Here is a 26652-nt window from a genome sequence, read left to right as displayed (position 1 = left end):
TTCATTTTGACCCCGAAAGAAATACAATTCAATGTGCAAGATGTGACAGTATGACTTTTCAGTAGCCAGTGAGCTCTGCCCTAATAAATCAAGATAAATCAACACTGCTTCCTCTTGCATTGCCTCTCCAAACATGCCAAAAGTTTGTCCTTTCATCTTTTTGTTTGTTTCTATACATTTTTAATAGGAGGCATAAGAAACAGAATGGGGCAGGAAAAAAAGTGTAGTGTATTTCTAGGGTGATTATGATAGCAGTGGCCATAAGGAAATGAGAAATTCTGTGGTCTGAGCAGGGTCTGTGTGACATGAGGTAAATAGAACTTCTTTGAACTACATGCACTAAGATGATGATAAAAAGAAATATTGAACAGTCATCTCACTTGCTGAGCACTGCCTGTTCCGAGCAAAGCAGGGGTTCTGTGGAAAAATAATAATTTTTATTGCAACTAAATATGGTATCATAATGGCAAAATAAAGCTGCACAGATAATGTTATTATTTCCATCATTTTCTGACTCTGAGGACCATATTTCACCTTGTAGTAGAGGCTTTTATGCATTCATTTTCTCATGAAACTACCACAGTTTTGTTATTAACTATATTGTACTCCTTTAAATCTTATATGTGATATTCAACGTTTAAGGAATTTAGTATTTCAATGTGCCATTCACTTTCTTCTCATTCATATAGTACATATACAGTGTAGAATGAATTGCATTGCCTATAGTAGGAATGGCATGCAGAAGTGATGTGGGCAGTAAAGCTGAGTGGGTCATCCTTGTGTGGATGTGTATTATAAATGCAGAGTAACTCCTCACAGTTTTAGTGGATTAGAGTTCAAAGCTGGTGTTTGACAAAGTCAGGTTGGATGGGGCCCTGGGCAACCTAATCTAGTGCCTGATTTAGTGGATGGAAACCCTGCCTGTGGCAGGGGATAGAAACGAGATCACCTTTGAGGTCCAGTACAAGCCATTCTGTGATTCTTTAGATCTAGCAGTTGTTCAAAAGTGATGTGAACAAGTGATTCAATGTACTACTCCAGCATCAACTACTGTTCAGAAATCAATGAATTATTTTTTGCTGGAAGGCTTCATACCAGAATGGGTGTTTACAATCTGCATAGCACTTGTGTCCCATCTGATATCAGCTATCCTCTCAATTCTGGCACATGTGAAAGCATAAAAGCAGCACAAAGCACCATGTCATGTACTCTGTCCAATTCAACAGAAATGCGAGTTGTATGCCAACATTTGCTGTGGTCCGTGTTGGTATTGCCAGGCCACCTATCCACACATAGACCTGCTACAGAGTGGTGCTGGAGGACGTGAGCCATTTTCCAGCCTACCTGCAGGTCTCTTCAGCTGCTTCTCCTGCACCGTGATGTTCCTGTCCTATGTGCAGGACACCCATGCGCTGCTCCCACGCACAGCCTATTTCTATGGCTCATTTCTCTCTCAGAACTGACATGCTGTTTGATGTTGCCTCCTACCAACCAGCAGTAATAATATATTTCCTGTTAGTCTTTCTGTAAGTGAATGGAAAGTGTTCATTTTCACAAGTGAAAGAAATGCAATTTGCAACACCCGCATTGCTAGAGCTGGTTTTAAGGAAACAGAAAGCAGATTTCTTAATGTAGGTGAGAGAACACTTTTTATGACATCCAAGTCTTCTTTATACTTAACGACTAAAACTGTAGACATCTTTTTTGTTGTTATTGCTGTTGGGTGGTGTTGGGCTTTTCTTTTTGCTCTTTTCTTTTTTGCTTTGAATTAACTCATCAGCACATGAGACATTTCCTTTGTCACAGTTAATTAAAACAGAGTAAGACTGTGTGGTGGCTTGACAAAGGAATATGGTAGCACAACCAAGCTGAGACCAAGGGACAACCAAGCTGAGTCAAATGGAATGTTCATCTCACACAGTACCTTTTCTCCAACGGGGTAAGCACATCACAGTGCTGCCCCCAAAGATAGCCCCCCATCTAAAAGCTCAAGGCTTCAGAATTTCTTGCTTGGTGGAGATGTCTATGTACTTAATAGCTTTTTCTGAGCTTGTCTCCCATGAACTAGTTGAGTAGCTCCTTGAACTTCTCCCACCCAGGCAGCTTGTAGATGGAGAGACACAAATGAGAGCAGCACTGTGAAACTTCAGATGGGAAGTGCCTAAACTGGAAGCACTGGAACACGTTGCCCAGTGAGGTGGTGGATGCCCCATCCCTGGAGACATTCAATGTCAGGCTGGATGTGGTTCTGAGCAACCTGACTGAGATGTAGGTGCCCTCATTGTGAGGGGGTTGATCTAGATGAGCATTAAGGGTCCCTTCCAACTCAAACAATTCTGTGATTCTAAGCCCGCGACCTCTTACCCCAGTGCTGTGCATTCCCATTGTGCAGCCATAAAACCAGACTGAGTGGGCATAGCATGGTGAAGTGCTGCTGGAAGGTAATGAGTTTTGCCCATTATACAGGTTCTGACTATTTTAATAGTTTTTCCACACTTTCAAGTGCTTCCCTCTCTTGTTTAGAACAACTTTCCTTGGAAATTCTGCAGGCAGAGGAAAAAAAAAAAATAAATGATGGTGCCAAAGAATGAGAGAGAGGCTGGGAGAGAAAGAAAACATAAAGGTAAATGTACATAGAGTAAGCCAGAAATCTTGCAGTCTTCATAATGCTGAGGAATCTCAGCTGCCTTCTCAGTCTGAGCGTTGAGATTGTCCTTGGGGTGCAGTGATTTAAGGATTTCAGCCCCAGATCCTTTGTTCCAAAAGCATTTAGCATGGGTTCTTTATAAAAATCAAATCATTTTCTTTTAATTCAGGGTTCAGCCTCTGGGTTACATATGTTTGAAGGCTGTTGGTTTCTTCAGTTTGGTTGCAGTTTCACAATAAATGCAGCCATGTTTTGGGATGAGATAAGAGCATTACATTGAAGAGAGAAAAAAATCTTTAAAGAAAGCTCAGCCTGTGTACTCATCCCTCATTGCTTGCTTTCTTACTGTTTGCACAGCATCTGTCGGAAACACTTCTTGTTATGTGGAGAACGCTGGGGAAAAAGGAAAAGGAATCAGATTAGGACAAAGCTGTGCCTGTCTTGATGAAGTTAGGAAAGAGAACCTGCGCCTCCCCTTCCCACCAGCATCTGTTCTCTCCAGGCTACCACCAGCCTGTGCATCAGTGGTCGTCAGACTTTGAGATGGCTGTAAGATGAGGAATAAAGAGTGGCCATGCCTGCTTATCCAAGTCAGCAGAATGGCATGGCTGTTGTCAGGTTTATTCCATTAGTGCTCAGGGAGCACTGATGTGGCCCTTCAGTTAATCCCCTGCCACACCTCTTAGGGCTCCTGATGCTCTTCCAGGGGTGGTTTCTTGATGGGAAAGCCTTGCCTGTGTTAATCATTGTTCCTAGCAGCGAGAGTGCTGTTACTGGAAACAACATGGAGAAACATCTGAAAGTTGTGAGTTATTTTTAGGGCTGTGGTTTACATGATGTACTTAATGCTGGTGTGCTTATTATGGCCATGCAGCAAATCAAAGCGTCACAAAGCTCTATGTGCATGCAGACTTCAGCTAAGCAGGAGTCACTGTAAAACCTGAACATATAGCAGCTGCAATCTGAAGGTGGAAAGAGGAAACACAAGTGCTAAACATTGCTTAGTAGGAACGCTGTGGTGCATAGTTTTAACATGTGAGGAGAAAATGGTACAATTATAAACAAAAATGTTGCCTTAGGAGAAGTTGGCTGGGAAGGAACGTCTTCAAGGCAAATACACAAAAGCAGTATACAATCTATAACAGAATCTTAATGAGTATTTCATATTCAAATGTTTATGTTACTTGGGATCCATGTCAGCTACTTTTCTCCTTGTTAATGTGTAATTATCTTTCATAACTACGTTATCATTCTGTTTCCTTTAGAGCAAGATACATTTGTGACCCAAAAAGTACTCTGGCTCTTCAGAGTGGAGGGGAGAAACCTAGACTTGCAAAGACAAAGAAGCTTAATGTTGGATATTTGTAGCTCTAGGCTTCATTTTAGATGGGTTTTGTTTCTACTTCCTGAATTCGCATTCAGCATCTGCACAAATGTTCATTAATTTTGGTGAAAGGTACATTCAAAAGTACACTCCTGCACACTATTCCCCTGGCCTCTAGTTCAGACGGATGCCGGATCCTGTTGAGTCTCAATGTCAAAGATCTCTATGGGGAAAGACTAGGAAGTCTGATCTATTTGCATATGTGAGGTACAGCAACAGCCTGCTGCAGCAAATAAAGGATAAATTCCTCCTTGTTTTTAAAGGCAGAAAAGAAGAAGAGTGGGAACATCAGCTAAGAGACTGCTGGCTGCATTTTATTGAGGGTTGGATTGCTTCGTGGGCCCTAACAACATCTTTACATAAATGAGTTGTGATAATAAGTTTAATCAAATGTCATGCTTCAAGTAGTCAGTTCATGGCCTGAAGGGATTGGGAAGTGCTTTCCCTCCACTGGACAGATGTGCTTCATTGATTAGGATTTGCTCATTCCTGAGGAGGACTGCTGAGCTAGAGATGCCTCTGATGACTCACTGCAGACAGTAACTCATACTGCGTCCCATCAGCAACTTGGCTGTTTTATTTTACCTGGGTGCAGATGTGTTACAGATAACCAAGTTCCATCATTGACACCGACCATATCATAAGTCACTATTGATGAATGGCCGTGAAAAGTTTGCTTTCAGTTTGCTGTGAGTTGAATGTACAGGTGTCTATTCATTTGAGCTAGCACATTGGTGGGTTTGTGCTGTACCAACAAGGCCAAATTCACATCATTGCATGCCTGCTAGTCCCCCTGAAAGGCACAGCATCCCTTGTTAAAGTTATGAGCCCAGGTATCCTTATTTCCTCTAAGTCCTTTTTGTTTGTTTCTCAGTGCATGGATTGCATGGCTGATAGTTGCACAGCTCAGGGTACAGCCTGGCATGTTCATAAGCTGCCTTCATTAGAATCTGAGATCAGAAGAAGGAGGTGGTTTGATTTCTGTCGGGTATGGATGGTAAATAATAAACATCTCACAGGTTAGGAAGATGAGGATATTTAACACTCTCTTTAAAGCACTGAGAACATTGGGATAAAGAGAAATGGGAGGGGAAAATTAGATTGGACATAGGATGTTTTTTACCATAAGGGTGTTGAGGCTTAGTCAGAGAAGTGGTGGATGCCCCATCCCTGGAGACATGCAAGGTCAGGCTGTTCCAGTCCCTGAGCACCCTGACCTAGCAGAGGAGCTGGGTTAGATGACCTTTAAGTGTCTCTTCCAACTCAAACAATGCTATGATTCTATAATCTTAAGGCAAATAACATGTTACGCCGAACAATATGTTTTCCATTTCTGCTGGGAGTTGAGAGGACCATGTAAATAAGCTTAATGCCATTTGTGCCTTAACTGTTTTGCCTCGAGGGTGCATTCACACACAGCTGGAACCACACACGGTGCTTACTTAGAACTCACCCTGGAAATTACAATGAAGTACCATCAAGTGGAACCTTGGAGACTGCCTTGCCATAAGTTGGCCGTGTGTATCTGTGTGTGTGTGTCTGCGTGTGCTTGGGAGGGAGGAGTTGCATATAAGGTCCTATTTTAAACAGTGACTGCAGCTACTGAACTCGGAAAGGTTTTATCAAAGTTCTCTGCATGCCAAATACGCAGTGGAAAATTGATATATAGAGATGATTCGCTTTCAAATTACGGTATTTTTAAAAATAAATTATATAATGTAATAAAATCTAGTTCGCTTATAAAAAGAATGTTCAGTGCTACCATAGTATCGATAGACAAAAGCTCGTTAAGTTTAAGCTCGTTAAGAGCGCCCTCTAGTGGAGATGTTGTGCATAGCGTCTGCCGCAGGTAGACTCAACAGAAGAGAAAGCAGCAATTCTGCTTACATCTGTGAGTTGTGGCGTTCTCAGGAAGCATTTTTGGGTTCAATTAGACTCTAGCAAGATTCCAGTGAAAACACAGAGTGCAATGTGAAAAAGAAGCCGTCTTAGAATTATTAAACACCTCCTCATCTGCTTACTTAAGGCTTTGCAGGAAAGGAAAAAGGTAATAGCATCACAAGAAGAGGAATGTTAAGAGAAGCAAAATTAGCATTTCATCTTACAGCTGAGTGGTTTCCTTCGTTGTTTCAAATTGCTTCATTGAGTTAATAGGGAAGACTACTCTTATGATGTTTTCTTTAGTAGAATCACCTGAAATGCTGTAATATCCATATTGTCGTTTTGTTTGCATTCTAGGCAAACAGTGCCCTTATAGGCAAGCAAACACAGATCATTTTGTTTACATCGCTTGTGATGACCAAACTCAGATGCTTTAAAAACTCAGCATGCAGACAAGAAAATGCTTATGATGTCTGGATTTTGTGACGATCATTTATAATTTAAGGTCATTATGCTTGATGTCAGAATTAATAAAGACTAGAGGCAAAGCTTAGAATAAATTGATGTACTTTCAAAGGGATTTCAATTAGTGGGCCTTTTTATTGTTAATTACTTTATTAATTGAGCAGCAGTACTGTACTGATTCAAAACATGTTGAAGTGAAAAATCCCACAAAATTTTCATCTAAGTGTCCCAGTTTTGGATGAGAGCATCTACAACTGAACCATGAGCTGGAAATTATAGATGAGGCCTGGATGCCTGCCACCTGTGGCACACGCTTGGTTGCTGTTGAAGTCAGAGGTAGTGCGGGGATTTTTCTTTACAACCATTACAGAAGATGTTATGTTAAACTATTGAACAGGTGGGAGTTCTGTGCACCCAGCTCTCTGCATCAGAGCCGAGTGAGTGCTGAATGCCCGGGCAGTCCCCACAGCAAAGAGTCTGCTCCCAAAACAAGGGTGTCCTCCAGAAGCTACTGAGAGGCTGGGATCTGAGCATGAGAGAGGCTCTGTGGCTTGTCCTATGGGATAGGGGGTTTAGGTTGGATATTAGGAAGCACTTCTTTACAGAAAGGGTAGTTAAGTACTGGAATAGGCTCCCCAGGGAGGTGGTTGAATCGCCATCCCTGGATGTGTTTAAGAGCCGTTTGGATGTGGTGCTCAGAGATATGATTTAGCAGAGGGTTGTTAGAGTTAGGGTACTATGGTTAGGCTGCGGTTGGACTTGATGATCTTCAAGGTCTTTTCCAAACTGGGTAATTCTATGATTATATGATTCTATGATATTATGTTGTGCTAAACCATTACCTGTGGTTATAGGTATCACACTGGAGGGGTCCGTATCCAATATAGTTTTTGGAAGTCAAGCTGGCAGAACAAGCTCCAACTGTGGGTCCCTCTTGCTGAATTGTCTCCAAGTCTTGTCTTTTCCCTCACCTGTCAACACCTTTCTTTTCCCTGCCCAGCCCTTGCTTTCTGCTGCCATGTGAGGCCTATGGGTGATCTCCATTGCTCATCTTTCCTGTACTTGTAACCTCTTTCTGAAGGTGGCAGGGTCAGTGCTCCTTCCCCATGCTGGGGCTAGAGACAGACCTCCGAGGAGGCAGGAAAGAAAGTAGTGCAAATACATCCGTATTTCTTGTTTTCCTTCGTGTGGTGGCATGGCAAAGGTGGAGGTGGGAGGAGTAACATTCTGGAGTAAAGGTGTCACATGTGCTCTAGATTTTCATGGTCCTTACGAGACCTGACAATGATCGGTGCGCAATGGAGATGAAATGGAATGAGGGCGACGTGAGGAACAGATCTCTCCTTTTCCACTACTGGCCATGGAGGATTTGTTATTCTCTCTGGTACAAAGGAATGCATGCTCTTGCATACAGTAACTTTAAAGAATCTTATGGACACTGTGTATTTCTTGCCTTTAAATAGCATTTCATCCTGTGTACGTTCACACACAGTCTCCTACAAATTATGAGGTTTTTGTTATGCATATACTTGAATCAAATCCTTCCTATTTGATTTCATTGTTGCTTTCTATATTTGTATTTATTTCAGCAGGGCACTTGCTACTTCCATCTTTCCAGCATTTTGAAGAACACTTAGCACAATTGAGCTCGATACAGTTTAGGCAAGGAACAAAAATCTCTAGAGGGAACTTCATTAGATTTGTGTCTCCTCAAGAAATGATTTACAATTTGTATCAAGTCATTTGATGGAAAATGGCAGTTTTGTTTTTCCTTCAAATTGCCTAATCTCTGCATTTCTATTCCAGTCTGCTTCATTCTCAAATCAACTGTTATTTCCTCGTCTTAACCTTTCTCCATGTTCTTACATGCAGCAATGTTTGGGCAACTGTTCTCAGGCTTTGGGCTGAGACGTGTAAATAGGCAGCACCCTTCTCTGGTACGAGGTGACAAATTTACCTTCAGTGAAGAATTTGCCTTCTACTTATTGTAGAAGGCAGAAAAGCATGAAGCGAAGTGTCAGAAGTTTCTGGAGGACAAGTAGCTGGTAGATGGAAGTTAACAAACTGGGATGTGCTGAAAGAGGAAATTTCTGTTTAAGGGAAAGTTATTAATGAATTTCCTCAGGGCTGGTCTTAGCTCTGATCCTATTACATGTTTTCGTTAATGATGTTAGCACAAAAAGCTGAAGTATGTTAATGGAATTTGCTTAATGACCTTGCGGATATCAGTGAAAGAGGTGAAATGAAGTTTGGTAGCACAAACTGCAAGGTCGTACATTTGCAGCTCTGCTGAAATGGATTTCCTCTATAAACTGAGTGCTGAAATGGAAGGAGGAGCAGAAGGATTCCTTATGTGTATCCCAGTAATGCAGTGAGTAGGAGTTTTCAAAGTGATGCCTCCCCTCAAAAGAAAAAACCAAACAAATGCAATGGGAAGGTGTGTCAGATAATACATTGCTAGTGGATTTAAGCAAGTACTTATTATACAAACTGCCTGTGAAGCCTCATGTGAAATTTGCCCAATGTGTGCAGTGAAATGTGAGATAGAGCAAGGTTAAGTGCAAAGATGGACTGCTTGTGTGGCCAAAAACCAGAACCTGTCTCAGGTGCTTTCAGCATGACTTACTTTTATGAGACTGATACCAAATGCTGAAGCAGTCTAAGTGTGACCAGAGGGTACTGGGGGAATGCAGCGTGGTCGCTTCTGGCTTTTCTTATCACAAGACACAATAACAACCAGTTAACTTTGAATAATGAAGGCTTAGAGGCCTTCTCTCCTCCTTTGATGTTCCATTATAAATCCTCTTGCTGTATTTGCAGTGCAAACTCAAGAACAACTGGAGGTAACTAGGCCAGGACAGGATTTAGTCTAGGAACAAAAATCATGTTCCTAACCATAAGAAGCAACCCAGTCAGAGTGATGGAGTGAAAAGAACTCTCCAAAAAGGTGTTTCATGAAGGGGATAACAGAGCGCTGGCAGGGAAGGAGACTGATAATCCTGGGAGACTCCTGTGGCTAAATAAAACAGCACACTATGCTATCCATGCACTTGAGCATCCTTAGCTCATTATACTCTAGACTTTCTTCACTAACATTGCTTAACCTCATGTGCTCTCTTTGAAAATCTGAGCCTAAATGCAGCACATGAGAAAGTTATGCAGTAGCTCAGATAGCACACTCATATTGATATCTGTCTATCTGTGTGCATTTTCTGTAACACTGGGACTAAAACCATGGATAGCTATTTCATTACTCCTCGGTCACCCAGAGTGTTATCCCCCTACTTAAAACCATATATAAAAACAATCTTATGAAAGGCAATGTACCTTCCCTATACTCTGTCTTCTGTCTTGGGTACCTTGGAAGGAACAAGAGATGATAGGAATTACCTAGTTGGCAGGATTTTTATGTTTTGATGTATTTTCTGATAGGCCTGTGCATTTGGTATCAGACTGTGCATGGTCAAACAGAACCATGAAAGCACTGGGATGGGAAGAGACCCTGGAAGGTTCCTAACCCAACCCAGGGCAAGGCTGATACTGAACGTAGGCGGGGTCACTCGCGGCTCTCTCCAGTCAGATCTTCAAAACCTCCAAGGATGAAAGGTGCAAAACACCTTCAGGCAAAGCTTTCTGAATGCTTAGTTATTCTCCTGGTGAAAGTTATTTTCCATGTATCATCCTGTTTCAATTTTTGACCTTTTTATTTTCATTGTGTATCTCAGAGAAGAACCTGACTCTGTCTTCTCAGAAACCCCTAATACTGGAAGTTGGGTACCCACCTAACATCTTTGATGTGTTTAAAACACTTTGCTAAAGTCTACATTCACAAGTAGGTGTTTTCCTGTTTCTGGAAAAAAGAGTTACAGCACTCACAGTTTCCTTTGTTTAAAGTAGATCTTGAGAACCATGTTTAGAAATGATTTTGAGTGGCTTGTGACAGTGAGATGTGTAGAAAGCATGATTCCTATTTAAAATGGTTATTCTGTACTTAATTACAAAATCTGTTAGGTACATGTAGTGCATGTTGGAAATCACAGTTCCCAATTACAAAAGCCTACAGTCTTCCAATAGGAAGTCTTCAGTTTGCATAGTCCTTGGCCTATTCATTTGTGGCATACTTAGGAAGAAAAATATACGTAATCCACATCGGTGTATTTGTTACTTCTGATGGTAACAGATGTACTGCTGGACTTCTAAAGTCACATATTTTCTATTTAATATAAAATTAAAGCTATTTTCAAAATAGCTTAACTAGCACCTTATTATTTTCATGTAATAACATCCCTTTATATACCATTACTGAATTTGCCCTATCTTTACTAGAGGGCAAATTAGACTCCTTGGGTAGAAAAATTCCTAATGTTGTACAAACAGCATTTGCGTTGCCACAGGTTCACTTTCTTCTTATTCCCCTGTGAATTACCCTAAATCACTGCTGTTAAAAGTTGTTTGATGTCAGAGAGTGAGTGATCTCCGAAGACATACTTTGTTATCTGACATTCTTTAATCAGCTGTAGGACACTAATCTTCTCATCAGCGGCCATGCAAAAACAAAAATAAAATGGTGCTATAAATCTTTTGTGGGTTTCCTCTGCTGGCACAGATACAGCACTTCATTTGGTGTTCCAGGAGTTATTTTTTGGAAAATAAATAAATAAATTAAAAATGTTTGCAATTTCTAAAGAAAGAAAAAAAATGGACTTCTATAATGAGTGCTAAAGCAACAGATTAATGAAACAGTAGCTGAAACTGCTTAACGGGGAACACTCTTCTTAAAATGCAAAGAAATGTGAGGTTTCACGTTTTGAAAGTGCTTACCAGTGCCAAATGCCAAATTTCTCTTGGCTGTAACAAGCTGCTGTTGCAATTTAGTTCCTGAGCAATCTCCCTTGCAATCCAGGGCTAGAAATCTAATACGTGCTGCCTGACTCTAAGCCCTTCCCTCATCTTACTTAGGTCAGCAAGGACAACAAAATTATCGTGGAGTTTATCTTGGTCTGAAGATGTGTGTGAAATAATACGAAGTTTACTTAAAGCTTCTTTTTATTTTGGGAATGCTCCAGCCCTAAAAACTTGCTTATAAGGAGATAGTATAACATGACTGGTATCTATGTAATAAACACAATAAGTACGTTGTTGTGCTTATGTCACTACATAATGTTACATGATTAGTTAGTTTTCAGGGTTGGCTTGAAGTTCATACTCTGTGCAGGCATGGATTCCTCGACTCCAGGCATGGGATTTGCCTTACAGATTGAGACAACTGTGTAGGTGTCTACAATGTAGACATTGAAGTTACAAATACCTAAGATCCCACTATGGTAATATACACAGTACAACTTATAGAGCATCTCTAAAGTGATGCAGCTCATTGTAGTGTCAGCATCTACCTTTGGCCAGCTGCATAACTCTCCAGACACCACTGACTGATTTGGGCAACTTCCTGGTGGCTTTTGATGTTGCTTAATATAGCTTTTATGTAGATCCTTGCATTGAGTTCTTAGCCTGGAAGTAGTATCCTGCTCCATCTCTGAGCAAGGATATCCTACAGATGTTGCTGCACCATACATCACTGGGATGGCAAAAGGAGTTAAACAGCAAAAGCTTGTGGCCAGTTTGGAAATTGGAAACTGGCCATTTTGGGGGGCAAAATCCCAGAGGAATAATGAGACGTGTCTAATTTTGTGCCTCAAAGCACAGGTTGTACTTCTTATATTTAACTTATCTGAAGTGGCAAATTTTTCCTTTAATGTAGAGTACCTGAGTGTCTATAGGACACTGCTGCCTCTGCATGAAGTAAGTGCAGTGCTCACCATCCCAATTGAAAATAATAGAAGTGGTGGAGGCACAGACCTTCCAGAAAACCAACCAGCTGAGTGTCTTTCCTACATGCTGAATTGGTGAGGTATGTGGTAAGTATGGATAAATGTTGACTTCTTAGCGGTGTCTGCTGTCCTACTGACACTTTCATTGAAGAGCATACATGAAGAAATCCATGACAACCTGAGAGAACAGCTAACAGTATTACAATCACAAACTTTTTAAAGGGATGGCTTAGAAAACCATTTTCATCACAGCAGTCTAGCATCCTCTAGCAGATGCTAAGCTTAAGAAAACTATGTGCTGTCGCTACACCTACACAAGAGTCTTCTTGCTAGCTGGTGTTTATCCAACCTGGTGGTTAAGCTGATCATGTGCCACTTCATAGCATTTTCTTGGTAGTGCTTTTGTCACATTGGGCAGATTATCTGTAAATTGAGCATAACATAGATGCAGCTATACTCAGCACCACAGTGCTGCTAGCCATGGGCTGAAACGTCTGCATTATGCTTGTATATCTTGACCAGTTTACATTAGCATTAGCCCAACAGTGCCACTTCACTTTCTGCCTCCCTTCACCATTCTCATTGTGTGTTCACATGCTCTAATTATTCACATATTGCACTACCCATAGTTTGTTTCACCTGCTTATCCTGCTCTATGCAGTGTTATCAGGCTGATAGTACTTACAGCCTAAATCATAGAATCATAGAATTATTAAGACTGGAAAGACCACTAAGATCATCTAGTCCAACCATCAGTCCACACCTGTGACCACTCTAGACCATGTCACTCAAAGATGAGTGAAGAGGGGTAGCGGATGACTGGTTTGCTCTGTTATTACCATTGAGAACGCAGGCTTGTGGACAAGACTAGGAAGCACACAGTTTTTGCTCATGTACTGCAGATCCTTCCTAACATTTCATCTCATAAGGACAGCCTCTGTCCTTAGCACAGGTGTACTGCCAGGATGGGCATTTCAGAACCTACCAGGGGAGCACACTCATTTCCAGGGCTAAAGCTGCTAACATTCTGCCACATCTTGGGGCATAAACTTGAATAGGTCTTATTTTCTCTTCTACTAGGAAGAACTACAGTGTGGGTGTTTTTACGATGCACTTGTTCTTTTCAGTCATTTTGGTTCTGCTTTCACCTGGCTGTTAGTGTCTTAGAAAATATTCTCCTATGGCTGCCTTTTCTTCCACTTCAGATATTTCTCCATCTCTGCACCAGCTGTTGTGAGTGCGCTCTTCTCCTTTTATGAAGCTCATAAATCCCTGCAATAAGGTCCTGCCTCACTCTTTGAATGAAAAGATCTCTGCTTGCTTGCTGCTTGCTTTTTCACCACTCAGCCTCCAGAAGTGCTGTGAGAGTTCTTATGCTGGCTGCTCCAAGCAAGAGCAGGAGTGCCAGAGAAGATGTCATTCATCCTTCTTCCTGAGGAGGCCTTACAGCATGTTTTGTTCTCCGTGTATGGGGATCCTTCATTTATATAGTAAATCTTCCTCAGCCTAGATGTCTGTTTTGTGATGATAGAAGGCAAAAAATGCCCTGGTTTATGTTGACCCTCAATAATCTCCCCCTCTGAAATAGATTTCTAAGTCAGGGGAATGCTACTGAGGGATTAATGTAAGACTGCAGTATTTATATTGTAATAACTTATAATGTGAAAGAAATATAGGTTCTTGGGACATTACTGGATCTTCATTTTATTAACTAAAGGTGGGGTTTCTTTTGCCAAATGCTAACAAAGAGACTAGATTTCATGCTGGTGGGACTAAGCTTTCTGAATTTCCAGGTAGTTTCAAATTCTGCTGTAGAAAGCAACATTTTAGATATGGAGCTTCTCGAGCCACTGGGAGCAAGGAAGGGCTGCACTGGTGCTGATCTTGTAGATGTCATCACAATTGGAAACATGGTAGATGGACAGTTAGCCTAGTTGACCCTAGATGTCTTTTCAAACCTTAATTATTCTATGATTCTGTGATTCTCTGAGTCCTTTACACTGGTAAGAAAAAGTGCACCTCTGTATTTAGACAGGCTCAGGCACATTCAATCTGTAGTTAACTTGAAAGTCTTCTACTGAGCAGTGATAAAGGAGATGGAAGGCCACCACCACCCCATGTTTTATGAACTATTCTTTCTCTTTATTATAAGCTGACTCCTCAGCCATTCTTAATGCAATTGAAAACTACATATTTTGCACTGAGCTCTGAAATGCTATTCAGTTAAATCAACATTTAAAAACAATTTCCTGATTGTCTTCCAGATGAAGATGCCATTCAGCCTTAACACAAGGAAGCAACTCTGCAAGGTGCCCAAATCAGAAGCAAATTTATTAGGATAGCAAAACAAGTTGCAGAAGTCAGTCACAAGGAGGAGCAGTAATATACAGATGGAAGTTCCTTGCTCATTCTGTGCAAAGGAAGCTATGGAAGTTACACAAAGACATGCACTTCTCATTTCCCTGCATTTGCTTCGTATTCCTGTTTATTGCACAGCAGACACATTTGCGTATCCAGAGATGAAATGGAAATGATTGATGCAAAGGAGGTTTCTTTGTTAATTGCTCATGCTCTGAAGCATGCCTGAATGGGACTGTTAGAGATGAGTGAGTTGCAATAACAGTGTGTTACGCTCAGAGCTTACAGGTGTCTGGGAGTTTGGCCACTTTGTCTGTGCAACGTGAAATGTCCACTTGTTCTCTATGTAGGAAAGCAGTTCCTAATGTGCTCTCATACATGAAAAGTAAAGCCAATGTGAGATGAACATTCAGTTTGAGAAGTGAAAACCATGCCTGAAGTACTTAAATATAGTGCTTTTCACGGTGGTACTCCTTAATTTATACTCTTCCACCTGTAACTCTTCTGCTATGAAATTATCTTTGACAGAGCCATTGTCATTAGATAGTAATTCAAGATGTTACCCTGTGGCAGACCATAGTCTACAGTCTAGGATCATAACCTCATTCCAAAAAATGTATTAAAAATCTTCTAGGTGGAGAACTCAGATGAATAAAGACAGTGTATTCACTTCTGTTTCCTTTTGCTATATCTGAATTGGGAAATATATCTACATTTTTGGAAAATGTGGAACATGTCTGCCCTTATGACAAACCCAAGGTTTGCAGAGAAACTACATGAATCTTTAGTGGTAGAAAATCAGTGATATCTGAAAAATAAAGGTATCAGTCTTAAAGATAGTAGTGTCAAGAATTTAACTGGTTAGCTTTTGTATAAGATGGCCCCAGAAGGTGTCCAGTGGAGGGCCGCAAGGATGATGAAGGGCTTGTAGTGCCTCCTGTATGAGGAAAGGCTGAGTAATCTAGGTCTGTTCAGCCTGGGGGAAAGAAGACTGAGAGAGGATCTGATTAACTTTTACAAATATCCAAAGGGAGGTGGGAGGCAAATGGATAAGACCAGGGTCTTCTGGATGGTGTGTAGCAAAAGGACAAGGAGTAATGGCCTGTAACTTGAACACAGGAAGTTCTGTGCTAACATGTGAAAGAACTTCCTTATGGTAAGGATGACAGAGCACTGGAACAGGTTGCCAGGAGAGGCTGTGGAGTCACCTTCTGTGGACATATTAAAGACCCATTTGGATGCCAACCTGTGTGACCTATTGTAGGGCACCTGCTTTAGCAGGGGTGTGGGACTCGATGATCTCTGGAGGTCCCTTACAACTCCTGCAGTTCTGTGATTCTGTGGCTCTGTGTTGGTTTGTTTACAGGGTAATTTGTTTCCAGCAAGCTTGTCTCTTTACTTGCTTCATCCTTGTTTAGGTTTGAGGAAGAATATTTAGATAAGAGTTTTCCTAAGAAAACTTATCCTAGCACTCATGATTTATTAATGTATTATTTGCAGTCAGATGAGTCATGCAAAATCATAAGCCTATTTTTGTACCATTCTGAGTGTTAATTTTAGTCATGAATCTTCTGCTAATTATTCTAGCTGACAGAAATCATAAGTATTTTGGTTTTATTTTGTCTTTATAATATCACCCTGTAACTTAGGTTAGTAGTTTCTGTATAAAACATTTATCTGTAGAAAACTATGTGTGAAATCCTCTTGGAACCATACTCAATTGCAGTCAAATTGCTATAAACAGATGTTCAAACTCAACTCAAAGATGAATTGACAATGTGGGTGCTGCATTTATTTACTCTATTTCAGATCAATTCTTCTTAGTGTCTCTTTTGTATTCTTGACATGTGAGGCTGAATAATAATAATCTTTATATCAACAAATGCTTTTATACTATATGATTATAACAAATTTCAGTACAGCACTTGTTTAAAACTAAGTCATGTGAATAGGTCTGGAACCTCTCATTATCATCACTCTAACCTATTTAATAATAGGGCTTTTCCTAAGTAAGTCTTATGCTGGTCTTCCATGTGGCATTCTTTTTAGCACTTGCAGCATCCGCATTATATTGCCGGTGCTTCTTGTATATTCTGACCAAGTTTTGTGTGGGTTATCATCTCATACTTGCATGTCTCAGTCCAGAAGGGTGGTGACAGGATTATAGAAATCTCTTTTTTCACATTTTCCAACATTTCTGAGTGTTAACATTTTAAGTAGAGGGGAGTACTCTTCAGTTAATTGGCTTCTACATAAAATAACTACCACTGAACAGCAGATAAGTCAAAGTAGCTCCTTTTCTATGGCAGCTGCTTACTTCCTTTCATTTCTCTCTTTCTTCCAGTGCACCTTGTGTTTTATTCTCAATGCTTGTGAAGCTCTAAGCTTTTTACTATCTCAGAAATAGTCACTTTATGTGACTCAGCCTATATATCTCAGCCTTACACTGAGAAAAAGTGAAGGGGGTGTGTGGTGATGGCCACTGGGAACTGTTTTGTTGGAGAATAAAACAAGAAAAAAATCCACTGGATCTTAAAACTATGTTTAATGATATGTTTCAGGAACTTCTATTACATCACAATGCTGAGGGATCCAGTATCAAGATACTTGAGTGAATGGAAGCATGTCCAGAGAGGTGCAACATGGAAAACTTCCCTTCATATGTGTGATGGAAGAAGCCCAACACCAGATGAGCTACCAACCTGTTATGAAGGAGATGACTGGTCTGGAGTCAGTTTACAGGAGTTCATGGACTGTAGCTACAACTTAGCCAACAACCGCCAGGTGCGCATGCTGGCCGACCTGAGCCTGGTGGGATGCTACAACTTGACTTTTATGAATGAGACTGAGAGAAACGTGATTCTTCTCCAAAGCGCCAAGAAGAATCTGAAAAACATGGCCTTCTTCGGCCTTACAGAGTTTCAGAGGAAGACTCAGTATCTCTTTGAGAGGACTTTTAACCTGAAATTCATTTCCCCGTTCACCCAATTCAACGTTACACGGGCCTCCAATGTGGACATCGGTGAGGATGTACGGCAACGGATAGAGGAGCTGAACTTCTTGGACATGCAGCTTTATGACTACGCCAAGGACCTGTTCTTGCAGCGCTTCCAGTACTCCAAGCAAGAGGAGCATCAGCTGAACCGCCTAAAGAGGCGAGAGGAGCGGAGGCTGCTGCGAGAGCAGAGAGCTCATCAGTGGCCAAGGGAAGAGGGAGCAGAAGTAGCTGTTACTGAAGATTATAATAGCCAGGTCGCGCGGTGGTAACACTCCTCCATCTTATCTAGCCCTTGAGAGGATCAGGTTCCTCCATCTTGCTTAACCCATGGAAGAATCATAGAGGATGATTCTTTGTGTAGCTCGGCTGCCTGAAAGTCAGCCAAGGAAGGCCAACCGCCATGGTAAATGATGCAGCATCTGACAGCTAACCTTCCTTGTCTCAGTTTTTCTCGCTTTCTGTCAGTAAGAAGAATATATATATTTTTTTCTCTGTGTACATGAATAAGTGTTATTAATAGCAGTAGGAGAGATTCCTATCCAAACAGACTTCCTTCAAAACCCTAAGCTGTGAGGATGGGTTGAAGAGAGAGCTGTGGCTATGACATTAACGGATGTACCCTCTACAATCTGAGCTACCAAAACTTGTGCAGACTTGAATCAAAATTGAAGAAAAGAAAAAAAAAAAAAATGTTTTGATTTCTCTGTGTTGTGAGAGCTGGTTTACTTCATATTGTCCTTTGCAGCTGTAGTGTGTGGCTTCCTAGTGAATGCAGTGGAGGTAAGAGTATTGCCCTTCAGACTTCTACATGATGGGTTTTGATTAAAGAAAGAATTTGCTGAGGTGATTAAAAAAGATGTAGGAAATGTAGGATTGGTGTAGTGCTTTTCTTCTCTGTAAACCCGCAGTCAGAGATCATTTGTAAGTGAAGTGATGGGGGTGGGTTAGCTTATTTCTCTGCAGATGTGAAGGGTATCAGACTTAGCTAGGTAGCAGCCGTCTTTTGGAGTTTGTGTGGCAAAGGGAAAGCTGGAATGCAAAAGCTGGGAAATGAAGACCTCTCTGCAGCTGGCCACACACTACCAAGGTTATCTGGCTATAGGCGATGAAATCAGCCGTCACGTTCACAAAAGGTGAAGAGGGGCCAAGCAGACTACAGGAGAGGCAAAAGAGAGCAGGAAAAGCTTAAATATTAGTGTGATATTTTCCAGGTCTTCTGCAAAAGCCTGGAGATATATTGTGTGTGAAGACAGGCAGGTTTATGATATTGTCTGTTAAAATACATTAATGCCAAGTGAATACAACTTAAATTGGTTTTCTCTCTAACTATGGTAGTAGCTACAAAAAAAAACCCTCAGCTTTCATTTTTATAGGATTCATAATAGAGATGTGAGAAGGCTTGATATTTATAACTCTGTATGAAGATTCTTTGTAAATTAATTGTTTCCATGAAGAGAGATCTGTATCTGGCTTTATTCCTCATCTACAGAAAGATTCAATGAGTTCTTCATCCACACATTACATTCTTAACTGCACCTATTTATTCTGATATTTTTTCTTCATTCTATTTGTAATAGTGGAACTTTAAAAAGAGGGTCCTGTGCATCATAGATCTTTTGAGGGAGTTGTTTTTTGTGTTTTTTTTTCCTTCTTCTTCTAGCATAAATCTAAAGCATTAGGAGGAAATTTCTCTAAGTGCCTCAACATGGCTGCTAAATCAAGATGCTGAAAGTATATTATTGCATGCATGAATGGCTTTTACCTTACAGATTTACTAATTAGAGATAGTGGAGTACCTGATGTGGATGCACATTTCTTGTTTATTTTCAGAATTCAAGTTTTTAGACACTCATTAAAAGTTTAATGTGCTGCAGGAAAAGAAGTCAAGATTGAAAATTTATCCCTTATTTCTAAATGTTGTTTTTAATGCATGCTGTATCTTTTTTTAGTTCCAACAATGTTATTGCTGCTTACCTATGCACAATATCAAAAATATGATCTAATGATCCTGTTGAGGGTTAATGCATACATACAACAATATGTTCAACTTGGAATATCATAAAGAGCATTACAAAGTGATTGAGGCTTACTGGGTGACACCTCAATATCGATGTAACTTATTGGCAATATGCTTCTTTACATCAGCATGCTATTTCTGTGGTAAGTAGCAGGGCTGTTGGTCTGTAACACGTGTTCCATGGTGGATGGCATACACCTCTTCCCACCTCTGCCTTCAGAAGGGAAATCGCGGGACTGCAGTCATTCCCCTGATCCAGTTTGGGATGTCCATCTTAAAGAAGACTGCCTGACATCTTGACTGGATCCCCGTCTCCCTGAAGAGGCTTCCAGACTCCTCACTCACACAGAAATACCCATATTCAGAGGTTTGAATTTAAACATTTACAGTCTGGGACTGACTCTGTGAATGCAAGAGAAGGGAAGGTGCCTGTAGCACTCCATACACTCCAAGTTCTGTGACTGCTCTTCTTGTCTCTGTGGGCACAGGGAACTGGGGTGGCAGAGACAGGGCTGAGCAGGAACAGGGCTGCTGGTGAGTGAATGGGAGAGAAGCCGAGAACATGGAAGGAAAGATGCAAGGACAAATTTGGATTAAGGAGAAAGATAAACAAGAAAGCAGAATCAGTCCCATTTGTAAAGCATCCCTCAGCACCAAACAGGTCCCCTTAGTCTCATCCCTGCCTCTCTCTCCATCAGACTGCCTCTCCACGCCACTCACAGCAACTGGGGCCTTGTTTTTCATTTTGCAGTATTATCTTTCCAGGGGAAAGGAGAGAGAGAGAGAAAGGGAATTGTTCCCTGCAGCCCCACCAGTTGCTCAGAGCATCAGTTTCAATTCTCTAGGCACACTAACAGCTCTTCAGACTTCTGCACAACTCAAAACAAAACCTAATGAGGAAAATCAAAGCAGTCTTTGGGCGGTTTACATTAACTTTAATAGTTTGGTAATACCTTAATGCAATGCCTAACCGTTTTGCCAGTCATTCCACAGGAGACAAGATTAAGGTCCTGAAGAGCTTCTAACATGCTGTAGCATCTACACTGATGGGATTTGCCTTAACGCTTGGGACTTAGTTAAAATTTAAGGGTTCTGTTGTTTTTTCTTTTTCCTGGGGCCTATGTGTCACATAGCTCTGGTTTTGTAGTATCGGAGGCAGGAGGCAGAGATCTTGCTGTCACCAGAGCCCATGGCCCCATTTGCTCCATGCAGCTACAACAGTAAGTCCAGTGAACACCCAGTGCCAACACTGCTGCTTTACTCAGCAGATTTTCCTGACACATCCAAAATAAGGCAGTTCTGAAATACTTCCAGGTGGACTTCTCTTAAGACACAAGCATGCAGCTTTTTTCTTCTTGAGGGCAGCACCCAAAATACTGTAAAGCAGAAGAATAAAGGCCCCAGTTCATTTCTCTTTTGTTCCAGTTTTCATTGCTCTGGCAGTGCAGGCTTCACTGTAACTACACCCACTCGTGTAAGATCAGAGAGAAGTGTGTTCCTTTCAAAACATTTGTGAGCAGCCACGCTGTAGAACTTCTGTCTATGGTAGTGGCTTTATTTTGTTGTTTAAACAAGGCAATTTGGCTTCTGCTACTGTGGTGCTGAAACAAATCTCATCCTTTTGTAATGGAGATGTACTTACTAATCTCTCCCATCATATCTTCAGCACTGACTGCCTTTTTCCAGTTATAATTTGCTGTAGGCTTGGAGCGGACAGAGAAACACGCTGTGTTGTTGAAACGGCTTCGTGGTAATTTGATGTCTAGTCCAAGAACAGCCTATTGCCTGTAGGTTGTGCTTTATTAAGGAATGGATTTTTTCCCTCTATTCCTCACTCATCAGTGCTAACAATAAAATGCTTTTTTCACCATGGGGAAATGAAAAAAAAAAAAGAAAAAAAAAAAAGAAAAAAATGCACTTTATCATGTTTGATATTATTCATTGCAATTGCATTAGCAATGAGGCTGTAATAGCCTTGCTAGGACTTCTGCCCAGCATGTGGTAGTTACCTGCAGTTTGCTAGAAACAGAAATAGAGAGTAAAAAAAAATTTGAAGGAAATCAAATTCACAGCCAAATTCCTGACTTTAGTGTCTCTGTTCAAGCAGTCCAAATGGTGGGTCACATCCCCCTTGAATCTGAAGGTGTTTCAGAGTTGGCATCCACTTCTAGCTGGAAGGGTCTTGCTTCCTACACATTTTCAAGAGGTTCAAGTGTCAGTGACTGTGACTCAGTGTGTTGTTAGGGACCTTTCTCAGGCTGACCTTCCAGATAACACATTTCCTTCTGTGCTAGTAGGTTGTTTCTCACCACAGCCCTTACCAGTACTGAGCGCTGATGCTATGAAATTTGTCTTCTCACTGCTACATTTTTCCTCCATTGCTGTTCCCTTTATACATATGGAACTTATTTATTTGTTTGTTTGTTTGTTTGTTTTGTATGGGATAGGGAAAATCTGTTTTCCAGGCTAATGGAGATTACCCTGTATGAGGCATTGAGATGATCACGATAAAATCATTCTCATATAATAGACTGCTTCATATGGCAAAAGGATAATCAGAAAAGGTACTCAGTTAACACTGAAATGCTCCATTCAGTTTGTAATACTTTATTTGTTTATGTTTCATGGAGGGAAATGGGTTCCATAGCCTACAAGGTCCTTGGCTTTCTTCTTGGCCATATCAATTGCTGTATGATTTCAAAGAAATGTTGGAAAAAACAGGAGTTCCCATCGGTTGCCATATTTGAGATAAAAGAGTAAATTAATAGGCTGTAAATTATCTTATTCTTTGGGATTTTTTCTTCTGTTTATGTGCAATAATGTGTGTGAACTCTGCTATAAAGAGATTGTATTGTGAGTAACCATATCTACTTTTATTCCTATTTAAAGGGTAGTTTGTAGACCTAAGGGTTTTCATTGATGTAAAGCACAATTTAATGAATTATTTAATGTGTTTAACCATTGTGATGTCAAAAGCAATTGTTTTCATATATTTATTAGTTGGTGGTTTTCTGTAAATTGATACTCATTAAGATATCTGTTAAAAATGTTTTGTTGAATATTGTTGGGTCCATGAACTACTTATGAACAACAAATAAACACTAATTGCATCTTTGAAATACTAAAGGTTCTGTCTTATCCACATAGTCATAAAAGTGACTGAAAATACTCCTGTTGGACTGGTTTCCAGCATTCATACAGATTTAGTGTGATCATAATAATGTTTTTTTAATAAAATGTACATAGAGGAAAGGTATGTTGACATAACTTACTCTTTAATTATATTGGGACCCAGTCCCAAAGCTTATGATTGCAATTGACTTTAGTGGGCTTCATTTCAAATTGAATTCAGGCAGGAAACCTGAGTCTTGCATAGTCACTAGCACTAATTCAAGTGACCTCAGAGTCAGAATTTCCATACTTGGACTGAATAAAGATTTAAGTATGGAAATGATTGAAATAGAGCTAGTGAATTTGTTGGACTTCATTTCTACCAGTCCCAACTGTTGGATTAATCTACAGAGCTACTGCAGGAAGGATGAGAAGTTTCAGTATGCTACTGCACCTTTAGTCTCACCCACATCTTCTTTGAGAGCACGGGCCTTGAGAGGAGGTGATGAATTTCAGCCTTAATATCTCACACAAATGGGTGAGTACAATTAACTAGGATGGGATGGAAACATGGAGAAGCATGAATAGGTTTAAATAAGGAGGAGACTCTGAACTCTTTTACAGAGTAACTCAGGATCACTTTTACGTTAGCTCCTTCAGGGTGTAGTTTGAGCCTCTGTTCCACAACTGTTTTAACAGACCAAAACTTCCTCACAGCTCTTGCTTCCAACAGTAAGAAAACATGCCACATCCCTAGAGGTGCGTCTGGTTTAAAGAGAAGGCCATGTTGTGGCAAATTGAGAGTGGGTGCCCTTAACCTACATCCTTTTCATCAAAGCCAACTGACCTCTGCTAAGTGCTATGGAAAGTCTTGTTAAAGGTAAAAAATTATAGTCAGCGTGAGAAATCACACAGTGAAAACAGCAGTTGTTCAGGGCAGCAGAAGGAAGGAAGTTCTCAAACATTCTGGTTGGTTTTGTTTTCTAAATTGTCCTTCATAGAACTTTACATTCGCAAAGCTAGTGATTAAAAAATGCTGTTGTAAGGGGAGGCTGATTGAGTCTAGAGGAATGAGCACCTCTGTGGAATTTATTCTCACATCATCCTACCTGGTTTTGTATTTTTTCTCAATTTAACTGTACTTCTGGTCTTCTCTTGAAATGTTTGTGTATGTATGTGGGTATGCACCTGGGGTCTAAATGTATCAAAAAGCATAATGAAGAAGAAGGTCAAATGGTGCTTGTGCCTTGCAAAAGGTCTGTTTGATAAGCTTTTGTACCCCTTTCACTGCTTTTGGTGAAATCCCTATTGCAAATTTCCATTTTCTTGTCACCTGTACCAATTTTTGCGTGTAACATTTTGGAGAAATGAGAGGATTGGAGGACTTTGTAATCTCCAGATTTCTCAAAATTGTACGTGTGTCAACATCTCATTGCTTGCTTGGTAGTTGATGTGAATTAAGCTTAATTCCTGGGAGGCAGATGTCAGCCTCTGGAAACACATAGTGTTTTTTGAAACCAGACCCCCAGAAACTGATGGCTGAATGAGCAAAGAGAGTGGACCCTGACAGCGAAGACCAGATGGCATGGGAAGCTCATTCTACTTCAGAACAATTCAGACTGCTAAACAGAGTCATCCAGCACTGTCTGCCTGCCTGGCCTCCAACTCCTTCTACAGAAGGATGTCGGTCTCAGCATAGATGCTGTTCTGTATTCGTAAACCCAGTGCAAATGTCTCAGATACCCACAGGTCTCCACAAAAAAAACAGACTCTCTCTACTGGAGACTTATATTTAGAAACCCAGATTGCTGCCCCATTGCTTGTATCATTTGAGGCCATCAATTGAGACAGTCTGCAAGGTGAGAGTCCATCATCATTGCCAGTAGTGAGCACAAAATCAAATGCACTGCAGGACAGTGTGAGTGATAGAAAAGCAAAATGAATGTTATTATGTTTCTGAGTCCTGCACTCTAGTGAAAGCAGTTATGAGGCAGGGGCAGAAAGACGGTAAATGAAATAAATGTCTGTATTACTGATAAATATTACTATATAGCAAAAGTAGAAATGGATTTTGCACCAGAAGACAGATAACTTTTTTCCACATACATAGTTACATTTCAAGAAATGTGTCAGAAAATTGTGCTGTAATGCGCAGTTATGGCACAGTTATAAGCAAGTGTGAGAATTGGCATTTCTGGACTTTATTACACACAGCTGGAGAAAGACTTTCATTTTTAAGGTTTCATTCGCATTTATTTCTATTTTAGCTACAGAGGTTATACAAGGTGTGACACCCTTCAGCATTTGCTAAGAAATTTGTGATTCTGTCCCTAAAATTTGGAATATGAGCAAATGCAATTAGACAGCATGGAGGTAAGTAAATGACTGTCATAAATCCTATAGTTACATGAAAGCACAGAGTGCTAAAAATGTGTAATGGTGAGAATAAATAAGGCCTGCCCTGCTCCTACAAGAGGTCTACTGCAGGATTTTGTCCTTTGTGTAAATAGCTTGCAGCTTCACTATGATACACATACGGTGAGAGTCCCTTCACACCATGAGAAGTCAACTGGCACATAAGTTTGTCATGCAGCCCTTGGGGAACCCCTGGCAGGGCATAAGCATCTGGACTGCTTTAGACATTTGCTGTGGAGTAAGAAGGCTCTTGTTCCAGAAATGGCTCCTTCCCCACACTGTCTGCAAACAGGAGAAAAAAATCCCCGAATGTACTTTAGAGGAGGTAGAAGCTCTGTGACAGATGACAAGGGTGTAGCACTTCACGTTTGGAAAGCCTGCACTGGAAACGAATCATAGAATCATTAAGGTTGGAAAAGACCACTAAGGTCTTCTAGTCCAGCCATCAATCCATCACTGCCATGCCCACTAGCTGTGTCCCTCAAATGAAAGTAAGGCTCCCAGTGTGACAAGACTAGAGATATTTAAGGATGTGCAAAAACCTGAGAGGTAGGATCAAGGATGGAGAGAGCTGACCTCAGGACCTTCTGTGCAAAGATAACTCTCAAAACCAGTAGAATGAGTTTGCAAGCTGAGAAATAGAAGATAAGCAGGGAGGAGCACAAGCATCAGAGAGCCAAAGAGACATCAGCTGTGTAGAGACAGTGTGGATGTCCTGAAAAATCAGTGCAAAGATCAAGGAAATAATTGACAGCAGATTTTGGTGGGTTTCTGTCTTACTCAGAAAGCTTTACACTGCTTAATACATGCTCAGTCTCAGCCTAATGAGGCAGGATCTGATAGGGTCACATCAAACTGCATGTGCTCTGCCAATAGTAGGCAAGGTCCCTCTGGGATTCCACTGCTATGATGTGACATCCAAGTGACAAATAAGCAGCCTCGCATTACCACACACACGTGGAGCCTAAGACGTCTCCCTTTGTCTATACTGAGTGTGGAGTCAGAATTGCTGCTCCAGCTATGGGACTGTGAATCTGTGCCCAGAGATGCTTATGATAAGCAGTAATGGCAATATCACAGCTTCAGAACTTCAAATGTCTCTAACAGAATGCTAGAACATGCATGCCAATAAATGGCTAGATATTAAATAAGAAGAAGTCATAGTTGAAATCCATTATCAATAGACCAAAATAAAACCGCATTATTATAATTAACAATATGATCTGACTTAGAGATGCAAGTTGTCCCAGTCAGGACAGGGACCCGAGATCAAATCAAATAAACACTGAAGAGAAAGCATTGGCATTTTGGAAGGCATGAATGCTGCACAGCTCCAATTACTGCTAGGGAGTGGTGGGGTTAATTCTCATGAGTGACTGAAGGTTAATGCATATGGATGGATGTGTGTGTCCGCATGTCCAAGTGTACATGCACAGACATACAGTATATCACTGCTGGCCATTTGCTTACAAATGTGTTGATTCCTACATGTTGGACCCATATATTTCAAACTACAGTCAGATAGAGCCCAGCCATGCACCTGGCTTT

At 40.8% G+C, this 26652-nt stretch overlaps 1 protein-coding gene across 1 annotated transcript in view; it reads left to right on the top strand.

Annotated features, from left to right (window-relative positions):
• HS6ST3 (heparan sulfate 6-O-sulfotransferase 3) overlaps positions 1–22692 on the top strand; it is a 264356-nt gene extending 241664 nt beyond the window's left edge. The window contains exon 2 of the mRNA XM_015851553.2: positions 17125–22692. Within this exon, the coding sequence (XP_015707039.1) occupies positions 17125–17830 (706 nt within the window). The 3' untranslated portion in view covers positions 17831–22692. The remainder of the gene's footprint in view (positions 1–17124) is intronic.
• The last annotated feature ends 3960 nt before the right edge of the window (positions 22693–26652 follow it).

This window comes from Coturnix japonica, chromosome 1, assembly GCF_001577835.2.
Source record: "Coturnix japonica isolate 7356 chromosome 1, Coturnix japonica 2.1, whole genome shotgun sequence".
In the NCBI taxonomy this organism is placed as follows: Eukaryota; Metazoa; Chordata; class Aves; order Galliformes; family Phasianidae; genus Coturnix; species Coturnix japonica.
This window is presented reverse-complemented; position numbering and strand designations above follow the sequence as displayed.